Source organism: Gavia stellata, chromosome 18 (genome assembly GCF_030936135.1).
Source record: "Gavia stellata isolate bGavSte3 chromosome 18, bGavSte3.hap2, whole genome shotgun sequence".
Classification (NCBI taxonomy): Eukaryota; Metazoa; Chordata; class Aves; order Gaviiformes; family Gaviidae; genus Gavia; species Gavia stellata.
Window position 1 is genome coordinate 3,922,189 of NC_082611.1, and position 16,773 is coordinate 3,938,961.

The following is a 16,773-nucleotide window of genomic DNA, read 5'->3' on the forward strand; positions in this document are numbered from 1 at the left end:
ATGGAAGAATCTCAGCATTTCTAGAGGTGACATGTCTTGCGAGCTCATTTCTCCTCTGCTGCTTTCCAAAGGGCATGGGATGTATGTCAGGGAGCGGAGGGACGGCCACTGGGAACTGAGTTAAGAGACTCAGAAGACTGACACGAAGCTTCTCATTCCATCTCCCACAATTGCCCCACGGCTATTAATTCTGCACAAGCATTGCACATCTCCTCCATCCCAGTTAAATTAATTCACATCACATGGGAGGGGGAGGTCTTTGCCTTGCAATGGCTTTTATAGGTCAAAACCAAAAGTTGGGGTTTTTTTTAATACGAGTGGCGGTGGGAGCAGTGCAAGATGTGAGCCGAGCATGCTGCCGCAGCGTGCAAGAAGCACGTGAAGGCTGCAAGGAATTGGGGGGGCACTGGGGAAATCAGCCTCACTGGGGCTGGGGGCTGAATGAGGACCCAGCACTGAAGCAGCCACCTTCTTTCTTGTGGGTATTTTATATCTGCATGGTCATCATTAGCAGAGTGTAATTAGTGCCTCTGCAGATTGCAGGGCACGGCTCAGGGCAGGAGGCAGTGCAGAACCCGCCCCCCCTGATGGGTGCCGACACACGCAGCAATATAAACAGTAATTAGGACTTGAGTAACTGAGAAAACGTGTGTTTGGCTCGGTGGAGACATAGCATCGGGTTAACGAGATGCGGCAGAGGGCTGCAGAAACGTGCGGAATCGGACCAGCCCCGGGGTCAGGGTGAACACTGCTGCCCTCCCGGCACAGCCGAGCATCCAGACTAACGTCCCTCTTGCACCCTGGCCGGACTGGGCAGATGTTTGCCACCTCTCCATCACGAGCCTTTGGCAGTCTGTCCTTTGGCTTTCCAGCAGCCCCGTCCACAAGCCGCTCCCCAGGTGTGGATGTTAATGACGTGCCCGAAGCCAGGCGGGACAGGCTGGGATACCCCGCGCACCCACGCGCCATGGCAAAGGGCTTGCGAGCAGGCAGCGGGTGAACACAGCCCGCTTCACGCACGGCACAGCCCTTCAGCTCACAGCGACAACTTCTCAGCAACGTGACTAACCCACGCCAGACTCTACCCCATCTGAAATCAGCTTGGTGCAAAACAACACAAGTGCACCTATAAATCCCTTTTCCCCGGCTCAAGATTGAGATTCCCAGTCTATTTATGCAGCATAACAAGTTACTGCCCAACTGGTACCTGCGCCCAGACCCTCTCGCTGGGGTAAGCCAAGTCAAACCACTTTGTGTGGGCTCAGAGCAGATGCAGAGCACAGGACTATCATGCTGCAGTAACCTGTTAGGCTATAAATATATCTGGCTCTTTAAAGGCAGAGAGGTCCCCTCAAATTTCCTTGGTCTTCATCTTCATATCTAGTCACATCGGAAGATACCAGTGTGGGGAAATCAAGTGTCAAGACCAGGTTGCTTCTTCCCTTCTCTCTGGCTTTTATTTAAAGAAAAAAAAAAGGGGAAAAGAAAAGAAAAGAAAGAAAAATAAATGGAAACTGCAGGACTTCCCATCCGAGGTGCAGAAAAGGAGAAGCATGCAGTGAATCACGAGATATACAAACCACAAAACGTTAATACAGGAGAGAACACAGTTTTCCAACCTGGGCTTCAGCACGGATAGTTTCAAAGAGAAGTTTTTCCTGGGATTGCATGGAAATCAAACATACACAGGAGTGAGGAAAGAAGCGGCTTCCCCGAGACCCCGCGAGATCCACCAGAGCTCGGGCAGGGCTGGGAAACGGTGGCCGAGTGCCAAGCGGGATGGGGAAGGAGAGGCTGGAGCATCTCCAAGTCAACAGCACCGGGTGAGAAGAGCCATTCCATCAATGCAGGGACAAACCTGGCAAAAACCTGCTCGTTGCAACTATGGTAAGGACAGGAGAAGGAGTTAATGGTGCAGCCGTGTCCACGAAGCCTGTAAGAGGTGGCTTGTACGAGTGTGGCTGGCACGGTTAGCTGTGAGGAGGTCAAACACCCTTTACCCGCAGCCGCAAGTGCTCACAGAAGGTAGTCTGTGAAGCAGGGGGTCCCTTCCTCTGGCACTGACGGCAGGAGGAGACGCGAGCATTACTAACGCGTAAGGGGAAGGAGCTGCGGCAACTATCTGGAGGATCAAAAGAGGAGGGAAGACGATTCACTGGCTGGAGTTTAAAATACATCAGAGCCAAACAGCTTCTAAATTGAACCCTGGGCTCGTGCTGCCATGACCCGTGGAGGGGACGGGCAGCTCATGCTGAACAGTAGCCAGAGGAAAGGGGGAACCCAGCACAACTGAATCCAAGTGGTTTCACAATACCTGGTAGGAATCCAGAGGAGCCTTGATATAGGAACAGTATTTCATATTCCTATGCACAAATTAAAGCCACATTTTCAACCCTCTTTGAAACCTGCACGCATAAGAGTAACTCAGCGTATCAGCGTCCCCACAAAGCGTATCCGATTAAGCCCAGAGAGAGGGATGTGAGAAAGAGCCGCAGCTTCCACGAACGGACAGGCTCAGAAAGAGGAAAGAAAGGGGATAAGGGAAGAGTTACGCCTGCGCAGCAAACCAGACAACTGCAGGGGCTGCTAAACTCCCCGTCTTTACCTTGTTACATCGGGAGCAGTGGTGGGGCGAACGTGCTTCATGATGGTCTGGATCCAGTTGCGACGAATGCCCGACGTCATGGCGGAGAGGGTGAACTCCCCTTCCTTCGTCTAGGGAGAGAGGAGGACCAGCTCAGAGCAGCTGATTGCACCCACCAGCACCTTCCAACCCTGCCCAATACCACCCTGCACCCAGCCCTGACGCCCCAGCGCTGGGGCACTGCTCGCCGGCCGCGCAGAAGTCGCACCCGGCCCCTCCATCCCCCAGCACGCTCACGGTGGGAATTAGCATTTCTCAGCAGTCAGGCTCGTTTTGCCGTAGGTGAGACCCTAAAGCTGAGACAAAACTTTCCCTTTCCCCCTCCATTTTTTGTGAACCAGAAAACTGGCTCTCAAACCCAAGGCCATAGCTCTCTGGAGCACTGTGGGGATGCCTGGTGGCCTCTCCTAGGTGTTTGGGGAGATGTTTCCCTTGTCACAGATCACCATCCTCAAGCAGCGGCACAGCATGAGCAGCCCCGTCGGCCATCCTGCAGCCGGACTCTTCCTCCTCCCCACATTTTCCTTACGTGGATCTGGAAGCCGTAGTTTCGCTGAACCGGGTACTCAGTAACATCGTAGCACGTGGATAAATCGATTTCTCCATCCAGGTCGGCTGCCTGGAGAGGGAAGAGGTAAAATAAGCCGTAACGCTTTGCAACCCCAAAGCACGGTGCGCTCGCAGGAAGGCATGCAGCAGATCCTCGAGAAGCACAAAGCCTTGAGGAGTGATGCTCCAGGACCTCGGCATCTGGGAAGACAACCTGCCTGGGGTCAGTTTGGGAGAACCTGGGGGTCCCCTGGGTGCAGGGTGATGGGTTGAATGCTTGACGTGGAAGACACTTACCTCCTCCGCCACCGAATCCCGGTAGTATCTCAGGCTCTGGTCGGTCAGCACAAACCAGTGCTTCTTCCACTAGGAAACAACCAAGACGGGGCAGTTACCGTCCTGCCCCTTCCCCACCAGCGGAGCAAAGGCAGCTCGTCACAGGTCACCCGGCAGAGACACCCCGCAGGGAGGCAGCTTGCAGCCTCTCCCCTCCCAGCTCTGCACCCGGCTTCACCGACAGGCCCTCCCAGGGGGAAGGGGAGACCCAAACAGGCAGCAGTGCAAGGGACACTGCGATGCTTTGTACTGCCAGGACCCCGATTCCCCCAGCGCTGCCGCACCGGCAGAGCGCTGGACCCTCAGCAGCACCAACCCCACGTGTGATGGTGAAACACCGCAAGAGCCACGGGGACAGTGGGAGCCTTCCCATTAGCTCCACTGGCAAGACAATGCTTTTAGTGGCTGCGCTTAAAGCCTTGGAGGGACCTTTTTTTTATAAAAAAAAGAAGCAGTAAAACATTCATGTTTTATGTGTAGTACCTACAAATTGAGTTGGAACCTATTCTTGGCCCTTGCTCTATATAAATACGCCTTCTGCATGCTCCCAGTGAGGCACAGGTTTACCCGAGGCAGCTTTCAGTTAACAAAGCACTCGCTCCAGCAGCTGATTCCCCATCTGGCTACCCACAGACGTGCCCTTGGCCCCAGGGCCCAAAGCACCACTGGGCACCCACAGCGGAGCCCAGGCCACGGTGCTCACAGCTGCAGGCGAGTCGCCCTCATTTTCCTTCGACGGGCTGAGCGGGAGGGAAGGAAATCCAGAGGAGGAGCGGTCTGCACAGAGCCAGGGCAACCATGCTGTCTCGGCATCACTGCCCATCTCTAAGGCTCCAACAGAGCAGCACATCCCACATCCCTCCGGGAATGGACAGCAGGAAAGCAGCAGCGGCTGCTTCCCTCAGTGCCAACTCAGAGGCGTTTATTTATTCCTTGGCCTTGCCCTTTCCCCGGTGCTCAAGAGACCTTATCTGAGCCTCATTACTGACGCCAAAGAGGTTGCTGGGTCGCAAGGGAGATGAGACTAATAGAGAACGGGAACACGAAACCAGCGCTGCTATCCAAGCTGCCCCGGCTCCCTAGAAACCCATGACACGATATCCAGCTGTGGGGCTTTGAAACCTCCCCAGGACAGAGCACCTGCTCCAAGAGAAACACCGTTTGCATTGGCCTCACATACAACCACTGCTGCCTGGCTCCAGAGCTGTATAAATTCCCTGTCGCTGCTCTGCCCAAGCGCCTACATCTGGTTTCTCCCATCTGGAGCACAGCTCAATACTGATCTACCCTGCAAGGATATTGGGGCTTCGGCAGCGCCGAGAGCAGCCCCGGGTGCAGCTTGCACAGCCAGGACGTCGGAGCGAGTGTCAGCTGCCAGAAACCGGGACCAACCGTGGCACTGAAGACCGACGCGAAGGGCAGAGCTTCCCCCAGACTCACCTGCCCGTCCTCGTACTGCTTTGTCAACCAGCCCTTCTTGAAGTTCAGCAGGTCGGGCTGCAAGAAAGGAGAAAGGCAATCAGAGGGGAGGGAAGAAGCGTCCGTGCCCAGAAGACAACAGCAGCGGCCTGATAAAACCCAGCGCAGCAATAAAAGAGACCAGCAACAGTTAAATTCAAAGAATCATAGAATAGTTTGGGTTGGAAGGGACCTTTAAAGGTCATCTAGTCCAAATTGGATCATTATACTGTGTGGTGGCTAAACATTCGCTCCCAGGAGGAACAGAGACCTGCTGTGCGGTTTATTCAGGCTGTTCCCTTCCTAGCACTTCTCTTGCAATTTCCTACTGCTACACCAGCACTAGAGGAAGGAGAAGCAAGGAATTAACAAGACTGCAGGTAGTTTTGTCCCTCTATTATATATTACGAAGGACAAACTATGTGCTATTGATGCGCAGCTGCAGGGTTCAAATCAAGACTGAGTTCCCAAGGCTGGAAATACAGGGAACCCCAGCACTGCACCACCCAAATGACACCTGCTTTTTCCTCCAAAGTGGGTGCATCAGGATGTTGAAGATCTGAGAAAAGCAACCAAGACAGCGTGGGATAACTCCCGCCAGTCCTTCCTCCCAGCCCTGCCCGTGCGCAGGGAAGGATGTGGTGGAAATGCTTTCGCTCCCTCGAGGCTGAGCTCCTCCAGCTGCTCCACGTGCTGCAGACTGGAGGAGGAAAGGACAGCCGTGTGTGAAATGCAGCTGTAGCATCCGAAACGGGCTATAGCAAGGGGAGCAACGGAAAAGTGGAGTCTGGAAGCCTATTCAATCAAACCTATGCTGTGGGGCGGCACATTCCACATTCGAGTGCTCCCATGGTGGTGGGAACCCAGCCCCATTCCACAAAAACACAGGGAAAAGTAAATGCCACCTTGCCCTTCCCATATCCCTAGAGAATCGGAGGAGGGAGCAGACAGACGCCAGCCTGAGCAGCCCTGGCTGTGATGTGGCTGCAGGCAATAAACCCGCCGAGCCCCACCAGGACCTGCTGACGAGGCAGCAATAAGCCACGAACAAACTATAGAGAAAATTGCATTTGCAATGACTCCATCCATCTCTGAAGTAGGCTGCGAGAGCTGGGCATCCTAATCTCAGCCCTAATTTACCCTGAGAGAGCAATACCACCACCTGCCTGCTTCTCCTCTGCCGGAGTGCAGGCGAGATCATGCTTCCAGGATCTGGGTCCTGTTTAAGATCTTTCTTGTATAACAGGAGAGTGTCAAGCAAAGGATCTACATTTTGCATCAAAAATAACCGGCTCCTAACCATGCACTTTGCAGAGAAGGAAAACAAAAGGACTGCAAGTGTTACAGTTGCTCATGGGCTTGTTATTTATCAACTGGGAAGAAGCACCGGGCAAGAATCTTCTGCAAAAGCAGATAAATCCCTCCTTAGCAGCATCCATACTACTTTATGACACTTCTCGGTTTCCTTAAAATTTAAACAAAGATGTAGAAGCAGCCAGAGAGAAAAGATGCTGCTAAACAGTAATATGCATGTGTGTCAGCCTGGGCTGCAGCGAGACACTACAGAAGCACCCGGAGCGGGAAGGTTTCTCCTGCAGGTCCCGCTCCTCCACGGAAACCCCTCTGCTTTCCTCCTAGTGCTTGGGCAGGCAGGAGAGCACAGGCTTCGCCCGAAGCTGTTGAAGCACAAAAAGTTTGGGACCAGCTGCCACTGAAGGGTGTAGACATCAGAAACCAAAAAGAGATGAAGCATTTGATGGAAGAGACACCCATGCAGCGCAAGCCACAGCTCTGCTGTAACCCACCGAGCCTAAGACGGGATGATCTCTCCCTTGGCTTTTATTCTGATGGATAACCAATCTGATCTGACACAGAGAACCCGATGGGCAGGGGAGAGTCTTGCAATCACAGCTAGCAGGCATGCAGGTTTTTCTTATGTTGCTACGTTTATAGCAGGAATGGCACAATAAAGGTGTATGCAAGGCAAAGGTTTTCTTCCCACTGGCTGCGTAATTTTCTTGTGTTCACTAGATGATGTGCATTGCCACTTAATGTGCACTTCTTGCACTTTCTTATTACCACCAAGAATTTAAAAATCACTCTTGTGGCTGTACAAGTCTACGTGAAAAGCTACTACAGAAACACTAAGCTACGGCATTTTTCTGAGAAGTCCTTCAACATCCTGACCATCCACGAAAAATGTAGCTTCTATTTACAATGGCTGTGTAATCTTTTTGAGAGATTAGCAAGTGTATTTATTTTGTTCCTACAGAAGGGTGGTGAGTGAGAGGAGAGCATTTGGTGTTTGTTCTGTACTGTTTGCCTCCGGGTCTGGTGAGTATTTGAAATACGCAAAGGGAGGAAAGCTCAGGAGGGCAGGTTCAGCCCTTCCTCGCAGCCTTCGTCCCACTCACACTCACTGACAACTGCATAAACATCAAGGAAGCAGCATTAGAAAACTAGGCCATGTGTTAGCTCTCCTCAACACGCCAAGTGTGAAGGGTGAAGCCAAGTCACTGAAACCGGCTCCGAATCTGAGCACATCCTATGTCTTACGTGCTGGCTACAGGGAAAGCAGCAGACAGTCCAGTTTTCACTGGACCTCCCTGGGAAGGGCCTCTCACGTCCTCCCCCAAGGCAGAGGACATGGCCCCAGTGACTCACCGTCATAGAAGACTCCGTCGACCTTCTGTCCAGCGACTTTGCCCGGCGATGCGGGGACAGAGGAGACGCAGACACATCCAGGATGGAGCCCACAGCTGCACCTTCGCAGGTGAAGTCCTGTGTAAACAGCATCAGCCCAGATCAGCGCAGGAACTAGGACAGCGATCCCCACTCTCTTGGCTCACAGCATAAAAATCCGTGTCTTTAAGGGGCATCTCAGGCTCGGAACAAGTGTCATTTCATTGGCAATACATTTTTTTTGTCCTCTCAGGCATTAATTTGTTCCCAATATATCTAACCGTATCTGGGACTCTCAAGATTGCCTGTTTCTTTTGTTACTTCACCCCATCCTGATGTGTCCTGCCATGCCAGATCTGAAGTTTCCCTCTTTCTATTTTGGAGGAAGGAGAAAAGACAGCCTGATTTTCCACTCCGATCTGCAGCTGGGCCAAGGGAGCAGAGCAGCGAGCAGCAAACCTGCACAGACTGAGCACACACAGCGGTTTGGCTCCTGCATGAGCCTGCCTGCAGCTCCAGATCCCCTGCTCCACCCAGGGACAAACCCTATAGCTAAACCCTCTATCCTGGGCTGCCGGATCCCAGGTGCCATCCTCCAAACCCCACGATGAGACCTCGGCTGAGCAGCTTACCCGTTTCCGTGGGAAAACCCTCTTCTCGCTCCTGCCCTGCCGCGTCTCACTGGAAAGGGCAGCACCAGCCGACACGTTCGTTTCCATGTGCTCCGCGTTCTCAATATCTAATGCCTCAAATTTTTCAATTACCTGGGATCGCCTGGAAAACAGAGAGAAAGGGGAAACCAGAGCCGGTTTAAACATAAGAGCAGCAAGTGCGCTGAGCTGTACAATCCCACAAATTTAAGGCTGCAGAATTGCTCAACCCAGTCTTCATGCACAGCTGGCTTTTGGTCCATGTTTCTCTGCAAGCTCTAGCGTGTGCAAATCCAGGGCAAAATGCCCCGATCTGACATACACCATTTTACCTGCAGCCAAAGTGGGGAAAAACCTCACGCTGCTCAGCTCCACAAATAGTATTTTCTTAAATATCTAGAAAAACCCTTGCAAAACCAGCAATAACTTTTTACTTGCAAATTTTACAGCGCCAGCCGAAGAGGCATGAGGAGATGAGGAACACCCTGCACAGGCACAGTGGGGCATCCCCTGCAAAACTCTGGGGCTCCACCCTCCTCTCAAACCAGTCTGCAAATCCGGTATGGACAGCAGGGAGCAAAATTTGGGCTCTCGGACACCGCCTCGGTGGCCCGTCACACCGTGGCACACATGTCGCTGAGGACGGAGGAGGACTATGAAGAAATGTGGATGGAGCAGGAGCCGACCCCGACCAAACCCAAACGGGATGCTCCCAAGAATGAGCAAACAACAGGCCTTTGCAGGTGGAATTAAAAGCGCCGTTTCAGCATGAAAAGCTGCTCACTGACCCACAGGAGAGGAAATACTGGAATTTTCAAAGGATGTGCTGCTGTCTAAGTTTGCACGCCCGGGGGGTTTGGGCAAGTATCAACCTCAGGTCTTTAATCACAACCTGGGAATGTGAAGCAATAACCCACCACCAACACACGCGCCAGCTGAGCTCCAAGCTGTGCTGTTTAAAGCTCAATTTCGAACCCCCCGAAAAAGCTCAATCTGGGTGGGTTCTTGACACAAAATTTGGACCCACGCATGCCGCATCTAAACTCGGGGCTGCTTGCTCTGTGTGAACCCCTAACGTGCATGAAAATCACAATGGCAACCACATGAGGGGAAACAGGTTATCCAAAAAAACATTTTTAACACTTCCCACAAAAAGGAACAGCAGGTTAAGGACTCAAAACCCATGAGACGTTCAGTTTTCAACCAACATTTGCACCAAATTCCATAAATGAGACGAACAGTCTGAGCACACCACATCCCCCGGCGGGCTGGGGGCCCCCCACTGCCGCTCAGAGCCAGGCTGCCAGGACCGGGCGCCGAAGCCCGCAACCAAAGAGGAAGGGACAAAATCGGTGGGGAAGGCTTTGCTTTGTAAATTCAGACGTCTCTGATGTTTTTAGGGGACATCTGTTCATCCCCTGCTGCCTCCCAGTTTGCAGACTGGGAGCGGGCAGATCCTGGGCTCGCGCAGAGCTCCCGATCCGCCCTGGGATGTTCTGCTCACGAGATGTCCGTTCCCAAAAGCCAGCCTGTGGAGCACAAATCCACGTCCTCCATTCACCGACAGACGGGCAACTGTTTTGGAGTCACAATTTTTTAACCCTTTTGTACACTGGCCAAGCCTTCTCTGAGTCTCAGTTGAGGAGGGAGTAAGAGGTGCATGAATTAACATTGTCTGTGCCCTATTAGGTGAAGGCCTGAAGAAAAACAAATCAGGAGGAAAAAAAAAAACCCAACCAAAAACATAAAATCAAAAGCAGGTTGATTTCTCATGAAAGGGGCTGCACCACCAGGTTGTTCTACGGCTTGAAATTGAGATGAGATGGTAGCGAAGCAGGCGAAGTAAAGGCGGACACGTCACACAGCAACACAGCAGGAGAAGGTGGAGAGCAACAAGACCTGGAAGAAAACAAGGCTGGAAAATGAATGAACAGAAGAGGAAATTATATATCTGCATCTACATACAAAATAAAATCAAAATCATTCCAGTAATTCGTCATTGAAAAAGGGAGGAGAAAAATAAATCACTGCAACCAAATCACAGCCCCAAGGGTTAATATCATCGGGATTACAGGAAAGAATCAGTTTTTTCCCATTAGCTCAACATTTCAGAGAGGTTACTGCTAGAGATCCTGGGGGGACAGGAAGGGCTCTCCTCTCCTCTCCACCGCGCTGAGGAGAGAGCTACTCCCTCTGAACAGCAGCTCCGTGTTGACAAAACAAGCCTGTGGACAGGTACGAAGAAGCATTTTAAAAGTGCTTTTTCAACTACAAAGCTCATCCCAAGGAGTTCCTCGGCCATGCAGGCTGTTAAGCTTCTCCAGGCCACTAAACCCAAGCTGCAGAGCTCGGCTGTTAGGTGGAGGGGTGTGTGCGGTGGGAAGGAAAGCTATAAAGAGCAGCACGAGCTATTGTTAAAGTGATTTTCTTTGATTGGAAGAAAGGGCTTGTTTTTATTGGATTCATTCATTATTTAGCAGCAAGAAAGACAGCGAGTGTCAGGAAAAAGAAGAGGAATTTCCCCAAAAGGGCCACAAAAATGAAGAGGATAGTTTTACAAGAAGAAAAAAAACTATACTTGGGAGAGCAGGCACTCCTCTCTATGGGTAGAAGCAGCATTCAGAGCAGAGCCTTACATCTCAAGAAGCTTCAGAGAAGGAATTTGAGGAAGAAAAGTCTTCTAAGCAATTTCAGGCAGCTCTGCTATTTATCGAGGCCAGAAATACTCCTCAGCCCCCTGACCACGCTCCTACAGCAGATCCGGCAGACGCCACAGCAGACTCTTGCCAGCGTAAGCAGAACGTGGAGTCAAGCGGGAAAGCTGCGGTTTTAGAGGCTGCATCCCTGGAAGTGCGCAAGAAAAGCCAAGTTTGCCAACTAGAAATCCCAATGCTCGCCGGGGAGCTGCAGGAGAGGGGTAAGCCTGCAGCCGCACACCCCGAGGAAGGGGCTCCGGGTCCTTGCACCCCAAGGACTCCCCACCCCATGGTGGTCTCCTTCGCAAAGCTGCTGATACTTTCCTGAGACGTGCCAGGATTTACTCCCGGAGCTGCAGAGCTCCGCTGGGATATGGGGACCAGCATCCAAGGCTGTCCCTGCAGCCCTCTCCGCTGTGATTTTGTGTGCAAAACAGGCTTCAAGATTTATCCACAGGGTTTCCGAAGAGCTGCCCCTGCTCTTTCACCCTAGGGATGGGTCTGAGGCAGGAGACCGGAGGTACGGCTCGACCTCTCCGGACACAGACCCTCTCCCGCAGCCCACTCGGGCCCCGCTGCGCGGTGCCGGCAGCACGGTGCCGGCAGCCCCGTCCTGCTGCGTGCCAGCAGAGGGAACTCGCACTCTGCTGCTCCGCCAAAATCATGGAGATTATCTCCTGTTTTCTGATTCATGTTTCTGAGCGGCTGTGAGCTCAGACGCCTGCACGGGGCGTGGAGTCAGCGTCAGGTATAAGTGGTCAATACGGAAAATTTCCAGCACAGTCCTGGACATAAGTCATGTAATCTCTCTTACTATAAAGGAACAGGACAAGAAGCCTGAAAAACAGCTTTATTCGGAGCTAAGCCTACACGTGTATCGCTCAGGATGCAGCCCTGCGTATCTAAAATAATCCTTTTCCACCCATAGCTCTGACGCTCACACTGACCTACGGTGGGTAAACGGAAAACAGGAGGAAGAACCGAAAATACCAACAGAATCAGAGCAAGTTCATCTGGCTGCACGGAGAGATGAAAGGCCAATGTGAACGATGCCCAGCTGGCACCTACGGGGTTGGCATGTAGGCAAGCGATTTCAGGCAAGCATTCCCGGACGTGTTAGCGCAAAGTTACTGAGAAGGATTATTAGAAATGGTGTTAAACCCAGGGGAAAAAGCTGACCCTACAGCATAGAAGCGAGACATTGTATTTGTTCAACCTCAAACAACACAGCCTGAGCTCGGAGGATAAAAATGAGAGGGATATGTGGACTAAGTAAACTCAAATTTAAAAAGCAGCCAAGCCAAGCTGAGCAGGGTGCTGGCAAATGTTAATTCTCTGGTGCGACACTGGACCGCCTCCCCGTGCCCTGCCGAGTCCACCCGAGCTCCGGGACACACAGCTTCTCCAGCCCCGCCACCTGCAAGGGCCAATGCCCAGGTTACCAGAGGAGTAAGCAAACGTGCCCGTCCCTAAACACTGCCTGCTGAGCCATCCCTGCTCGTGGCACGCTCCTCCGGCACTGCGGGCTGCGATCCCTGGCCAAACCCTTTGGCAGGTGTGGAGCCCTTGCCCTTGCTCTCTGCCATCACCCTCCTCCCAAACGCTGGACTGGGCTCAGCCCCACGGGCAGCAAGACCTCTGTGCCTGATGCAGCACCCACTCCTCTCCCTATACCCGTCCTGCTCTGATAAGGGCTCTGAGCTGACACAGGGGAATTTTTGCCAATACTGATAAAGCAATAAAAATCTGTTAACAGCCCCAGGAGCCCAGCTGGGCTGGGAAAAACAGACTTTCCCTGGGAAAAGGCACCCGTCAGCAGGCAATGAGTGGGGCTGACATTAAAAAGGAACAGTCTCTGGCAGCAGCATCCTCTCCCAGGCCCCGTTATCTGCCTGTAAATCTGCTCCTCCCTGTCCTCGGCTGGCACATCCCAGCTCGGTGCTGGATCCCAGTGCTGCATGATACCCCTGAGGCCAGAGCAAGGGACTGTGGCACCGGAGGGACTGTGGCACCGTCCTCTCACACTGGGGCAGGCGCTGGCCAGGGCGTCCCATCCACGCAAACCCAGCAGGGACACGATCTTGCCCACACCTTGGCCAACACGCTGCACCAGTTCAGCCTGCAAACCAGCAGTCACCAGCCTTTTCTCAGCCTCGTCCCCAGCCAGGGGACCTGCGTGGCATCCTTCTCCTCCCGCCCAGTTCCCAAGGCAGAGAAAGCCAAACCCACGCTCTTCTTTATCCCCAGCCTGGCACTCGCTGTGCAGGCTGCCGACGCCAGGCTGGGTTTGGCATCCTCCTGCCAACCGGTGGCATCGGCACAAAGCTACGCCGCCCTTCCCAGACCCGCTCCCAGCTCTCGGCGTGAGGAAGCTAGGCTGGAAAACAGTCCTTTAGGGGCTGGGAAGAAACAGAGGAGAAGCGTCTGCTGAAACCATGCGAGAGAGAACATGCCCGGAGGAAAACCAGGGCAAGAAAATCAGACTGGCAGGCGGCCCTCTCGCCCCGGGGCCTGTCTCCCAGTTTGTTCTGCTGCCCTCACAGCACAAATACGTCTCTCCCAGGGCAAGTCGAGCCCGTCCTTTGCCTCGCCCGGAGAGCACCAAGCTTGCCGGTGTGCGGTGCAGGCGTGTGTGCGGACGCCCTCCCCATCCTCCTCCGCACTAAGCTGTTTTGCAGCCCGCTGTGCCCTGCCTCGGCACTGCACCCGCCTCTCCTCTCCCAGATTAATGCCGTGACATTTTGAAACCTCTCTCAGCTCATTAGGCAGTTGCGTAACGCAGCCAGCACTAACACCATTTAGAAAGCTAACCTAATTAATGGTGCCAGCTGCCAGCATGTGCCACGCCGGGGAGGGGACAGGGAGGGTGGGCTTGCTTGCAAATACGGCCACCAAACGTCACCCACCTCAGCCAGCTGTCCCGAAACAGCCAGGCAGGGTGACAACTGCCCGCTGGCACTACTAAGGACGGCCCACCGCCCGGTTGGTGTGGATGGGCATCCTTAAATCCAGGAGCACTGTAATACAAAGGGGCTTCACCCAGCAAATACCGCCTGCTCCATCCAGGGCTGCAGCGGGGACGCAGCCTTGATGCCGTTGCAAGCATGCAAGGAGGAGATGAGCCACTCATCCCTTACCTTCTCTCATTGCCAAAGAGCCGGGCCACTTCTTCTCTCCCAGGGCTACGGGCCCGGGTTCTCCGCTCTAGCCGCTTCCTCTCCACCTGGAAGGCCTCACGATTACTGATCCTAATGGCCTTGGGAACGTCGGCCAGGGTGGTGTACTGCCGGCTGGCTTTAAAAGAAAGGGGACGCCCCGATTTTTCAGCTCCCCTTCCTACATCTCTGTTGCTGGAGTCCTTGTGCATGGGGCAACTGCTCTTCGAGTCCAACGAGTTCAGAGAGAAGCTGTGAATCATTCGGTCGCCTGATCGGGTACCTGGGGAAGGAAAGGGCTGGGCATGCTCCTGTGAGGGCGATTTGGGATAACTGTACCTGTTGTTCGGGGTGCTGGGGCTGGGTGGGCTCGGTGGGGGCGGCAGCTGCTGCTCTTCCAGCTTCGAGTCTTGTTTGGTCTTCTCCAAGGAAAAGTATCCGCTCTCGACACGCGTCTTCCGCCCACAGTCTATCCGGTCTCCGTTCATGGAGCTCTCGTCTAAGGGAGAGAGAAGTCACCATGCTTGGTTTCAAGTCCGAGTTCTGCTTTTAACAAAAAACACCCAGATTCCACCAGGCCAGGGGCAGGAAACAAGAGCAGAGACAGTCTGGGCCCCAGCCCCACGCTGTGCCACCTCTTGCCCCTGCGGCTTTTCTACCCTGACCACCCTTCCTGCCCCTGGAGATGGTGGGACGATCTGCAGGGAACTGGGGATGCTGGTCCAACCCTTGGGTCAGGCTCGCACAGATGAAAGACCTAAACCTTCAAACCAAGAAATGGATGGCTGTAGTCACCGCTCTGCACCCATTTCCATCCCTGTCCTTCCCAGCCTGGCATCGACCACAGCTCCGTGGGCACAAGGCGATGGACACCTCGTTCCTGGCAGCCGGGAGTGGGCGGAAAGCGTCCCCCATCGAGCGGGCAGATAAAGGAAATGTGGGACCTGTCCACGGCTCCGGCAGGAAGAGTTCCCAGCCCCTATTGTTCCAGGGAGAACAATGCCGCGGCCCCAGCGCCTTCCATGGACTCATCAGGGAGACCAAATGTAAACAGGACCCTGACGCAGGGGCTGGAGGAGGAAGTGGCGCTCGCTCGGGGCTTGGCAGCCCTGACAGCCGGGCTGAGCGCAGCGTGGCCCCAAGGCCTCGGGGTGCCCCAGGTGGGGGTGCGGAGGGGCTAGAAAAGGCATTTTCCCCCTCGTTTTGCCCCCAGTGAGAGGGCAATGTCACCTGCGAGGGCAGGCAGCCCTGTCTCCCTTCTGGGACAGGATTGGGCCCCACGCTGTGATTCTTCCAGCGCATGATGCAAATTTTTTCCTTCCTGAGCTCCCGCCTGTAAAGCCTTGCTCCGGTCCCCGCACAGCAGGGATGACGTCTGCCTCCCCCTCCTTGCTGGCATGCTCTGCAGGATCCGAACCTGCAGAAAACTTTTCCCTCTACGGTGGTTTTCTGCCAGCTCAGCTGCCCGAACCGGGTCACCGCAGCGTCACACCAGTGCTGGCACCCCTGTCCCTCACCTTCCTTGCTGTCCAGCACGGGATCCTTCAGGGAGCTGGCAGCCCCGGCCTGGCCTTGCACCGGGCTCTGTGCTGGGCTGATGCTGCTGCCCCCCGTCCACTTGGTCTTTGCCCCTCATTTCTTCCTGCAAAGCGTGGACTTGGTGGCAGGGACCTTCTCTGCACTGGGGATGTTGCTGCTGGTGACGGCCATCTTAGCAGGGCCAGGCTCCTAAAGAGAACAGGGGAGACAGTGAGGTTAGAGGGGTTTGTCCCAGCCCTGCACCCAGGGTCCCCATCGGGCTGTCCCCAGAGGTGTGGGTCCCACACGGCTTGGGTGCCGCCCACAATGCGTGCCATGATGGGACAGGGACGGGGCTGCTCAGCATGCGCCACCCTGCCACATTCCCAAGGGACAAGTTGGCCCAAGGGACAAGCGAACTTGGCCGCAGGTGGAAACCCTGCCCCAGGGCAGCATGGCCAGGGCAACGGGTCAGGACTTCCTCGGCCAAAGGGACCATCGCCACTCTCGCAGCGAGAGAGGAAACGTCCCTTGCCATCGCTCCCCGGGGAGGGCTCACAAAACTGGCTGCATCTCCCCCTGCATCCAGCTGGGAAAAGATGAGGAGCAAAGGCGAGCCAACAAATGAAGGAGACTTTCAGCCAGGTGCTGCGGCAGCGGAGGGGCTCACTAGCTTTGTTTTCGGATAGGAACTGCCCTCCAGGCGCGGTGTGCAGGACGCTGTGGCCACCGACATGTAACTCCTTGGGAAAAGCTCATCTCGTGCTCGCACAGCTCAGTCCCGAGCGGAGCAAAGCCCCAGCCCTTCCCCGGCATTCAGGGTCCTGGGCAGCTCCGCTTACGCTCCAGCATAGCATCTCTTCCCAAAAGCCGCCGGGTGCATGTGTGGGGCTCTGCACCCTAATTCATATGCAACGCCGCAGACCCACAGAGAAACCCGTCGGGTCCTGACTCATGGGGACCCTGGAAATGCTCCCCTCACCTCTGCCAAAACCCAGTTTGGGGTGACAGTGCATCCCCCATTTCCCTCTGCATGTCCCCAGTCCTTCTCCACGTCCCCAGTCCTTCTCGCGCATCCCCGGTCC

The 16,773-nt window shown here is 54.4% G+C and overlaps 1 protein-coding gene across 1 annotated transcript in view; it reads right to left on the reverse strand.

Moving 5' to 3' along the window:
- MPRIP (myosin phosphatase Rho interacting protein) overlaps nt 1–16,773 on the reverse strand; it is an 81,080-nt gene that overhangs the window by 22,702 nt on the left and 41,605 nt on the right. The window contains 8 exon segments of the mRNA XM_059826526.1: nt 2,606–2,715; nt 3,174–3,263; nt 3,491–3,559; nt 4,970–5,026; nt 7,652–7,768; nt 8,302–8,443; nt 14,153–14,669; nt 15,688–15,898. Of these exon segments, the coding sequence (XP_059682509.1) occupies nt 2,606–2,715; nt 3,174–3,263; nt 3,491–3,559; nt 4,970–5,026; nt 7,652–7,768; nt 8,302–8,443; nt 14,153–14,669; nt 15,688–15,898 (1,313 nt within the window).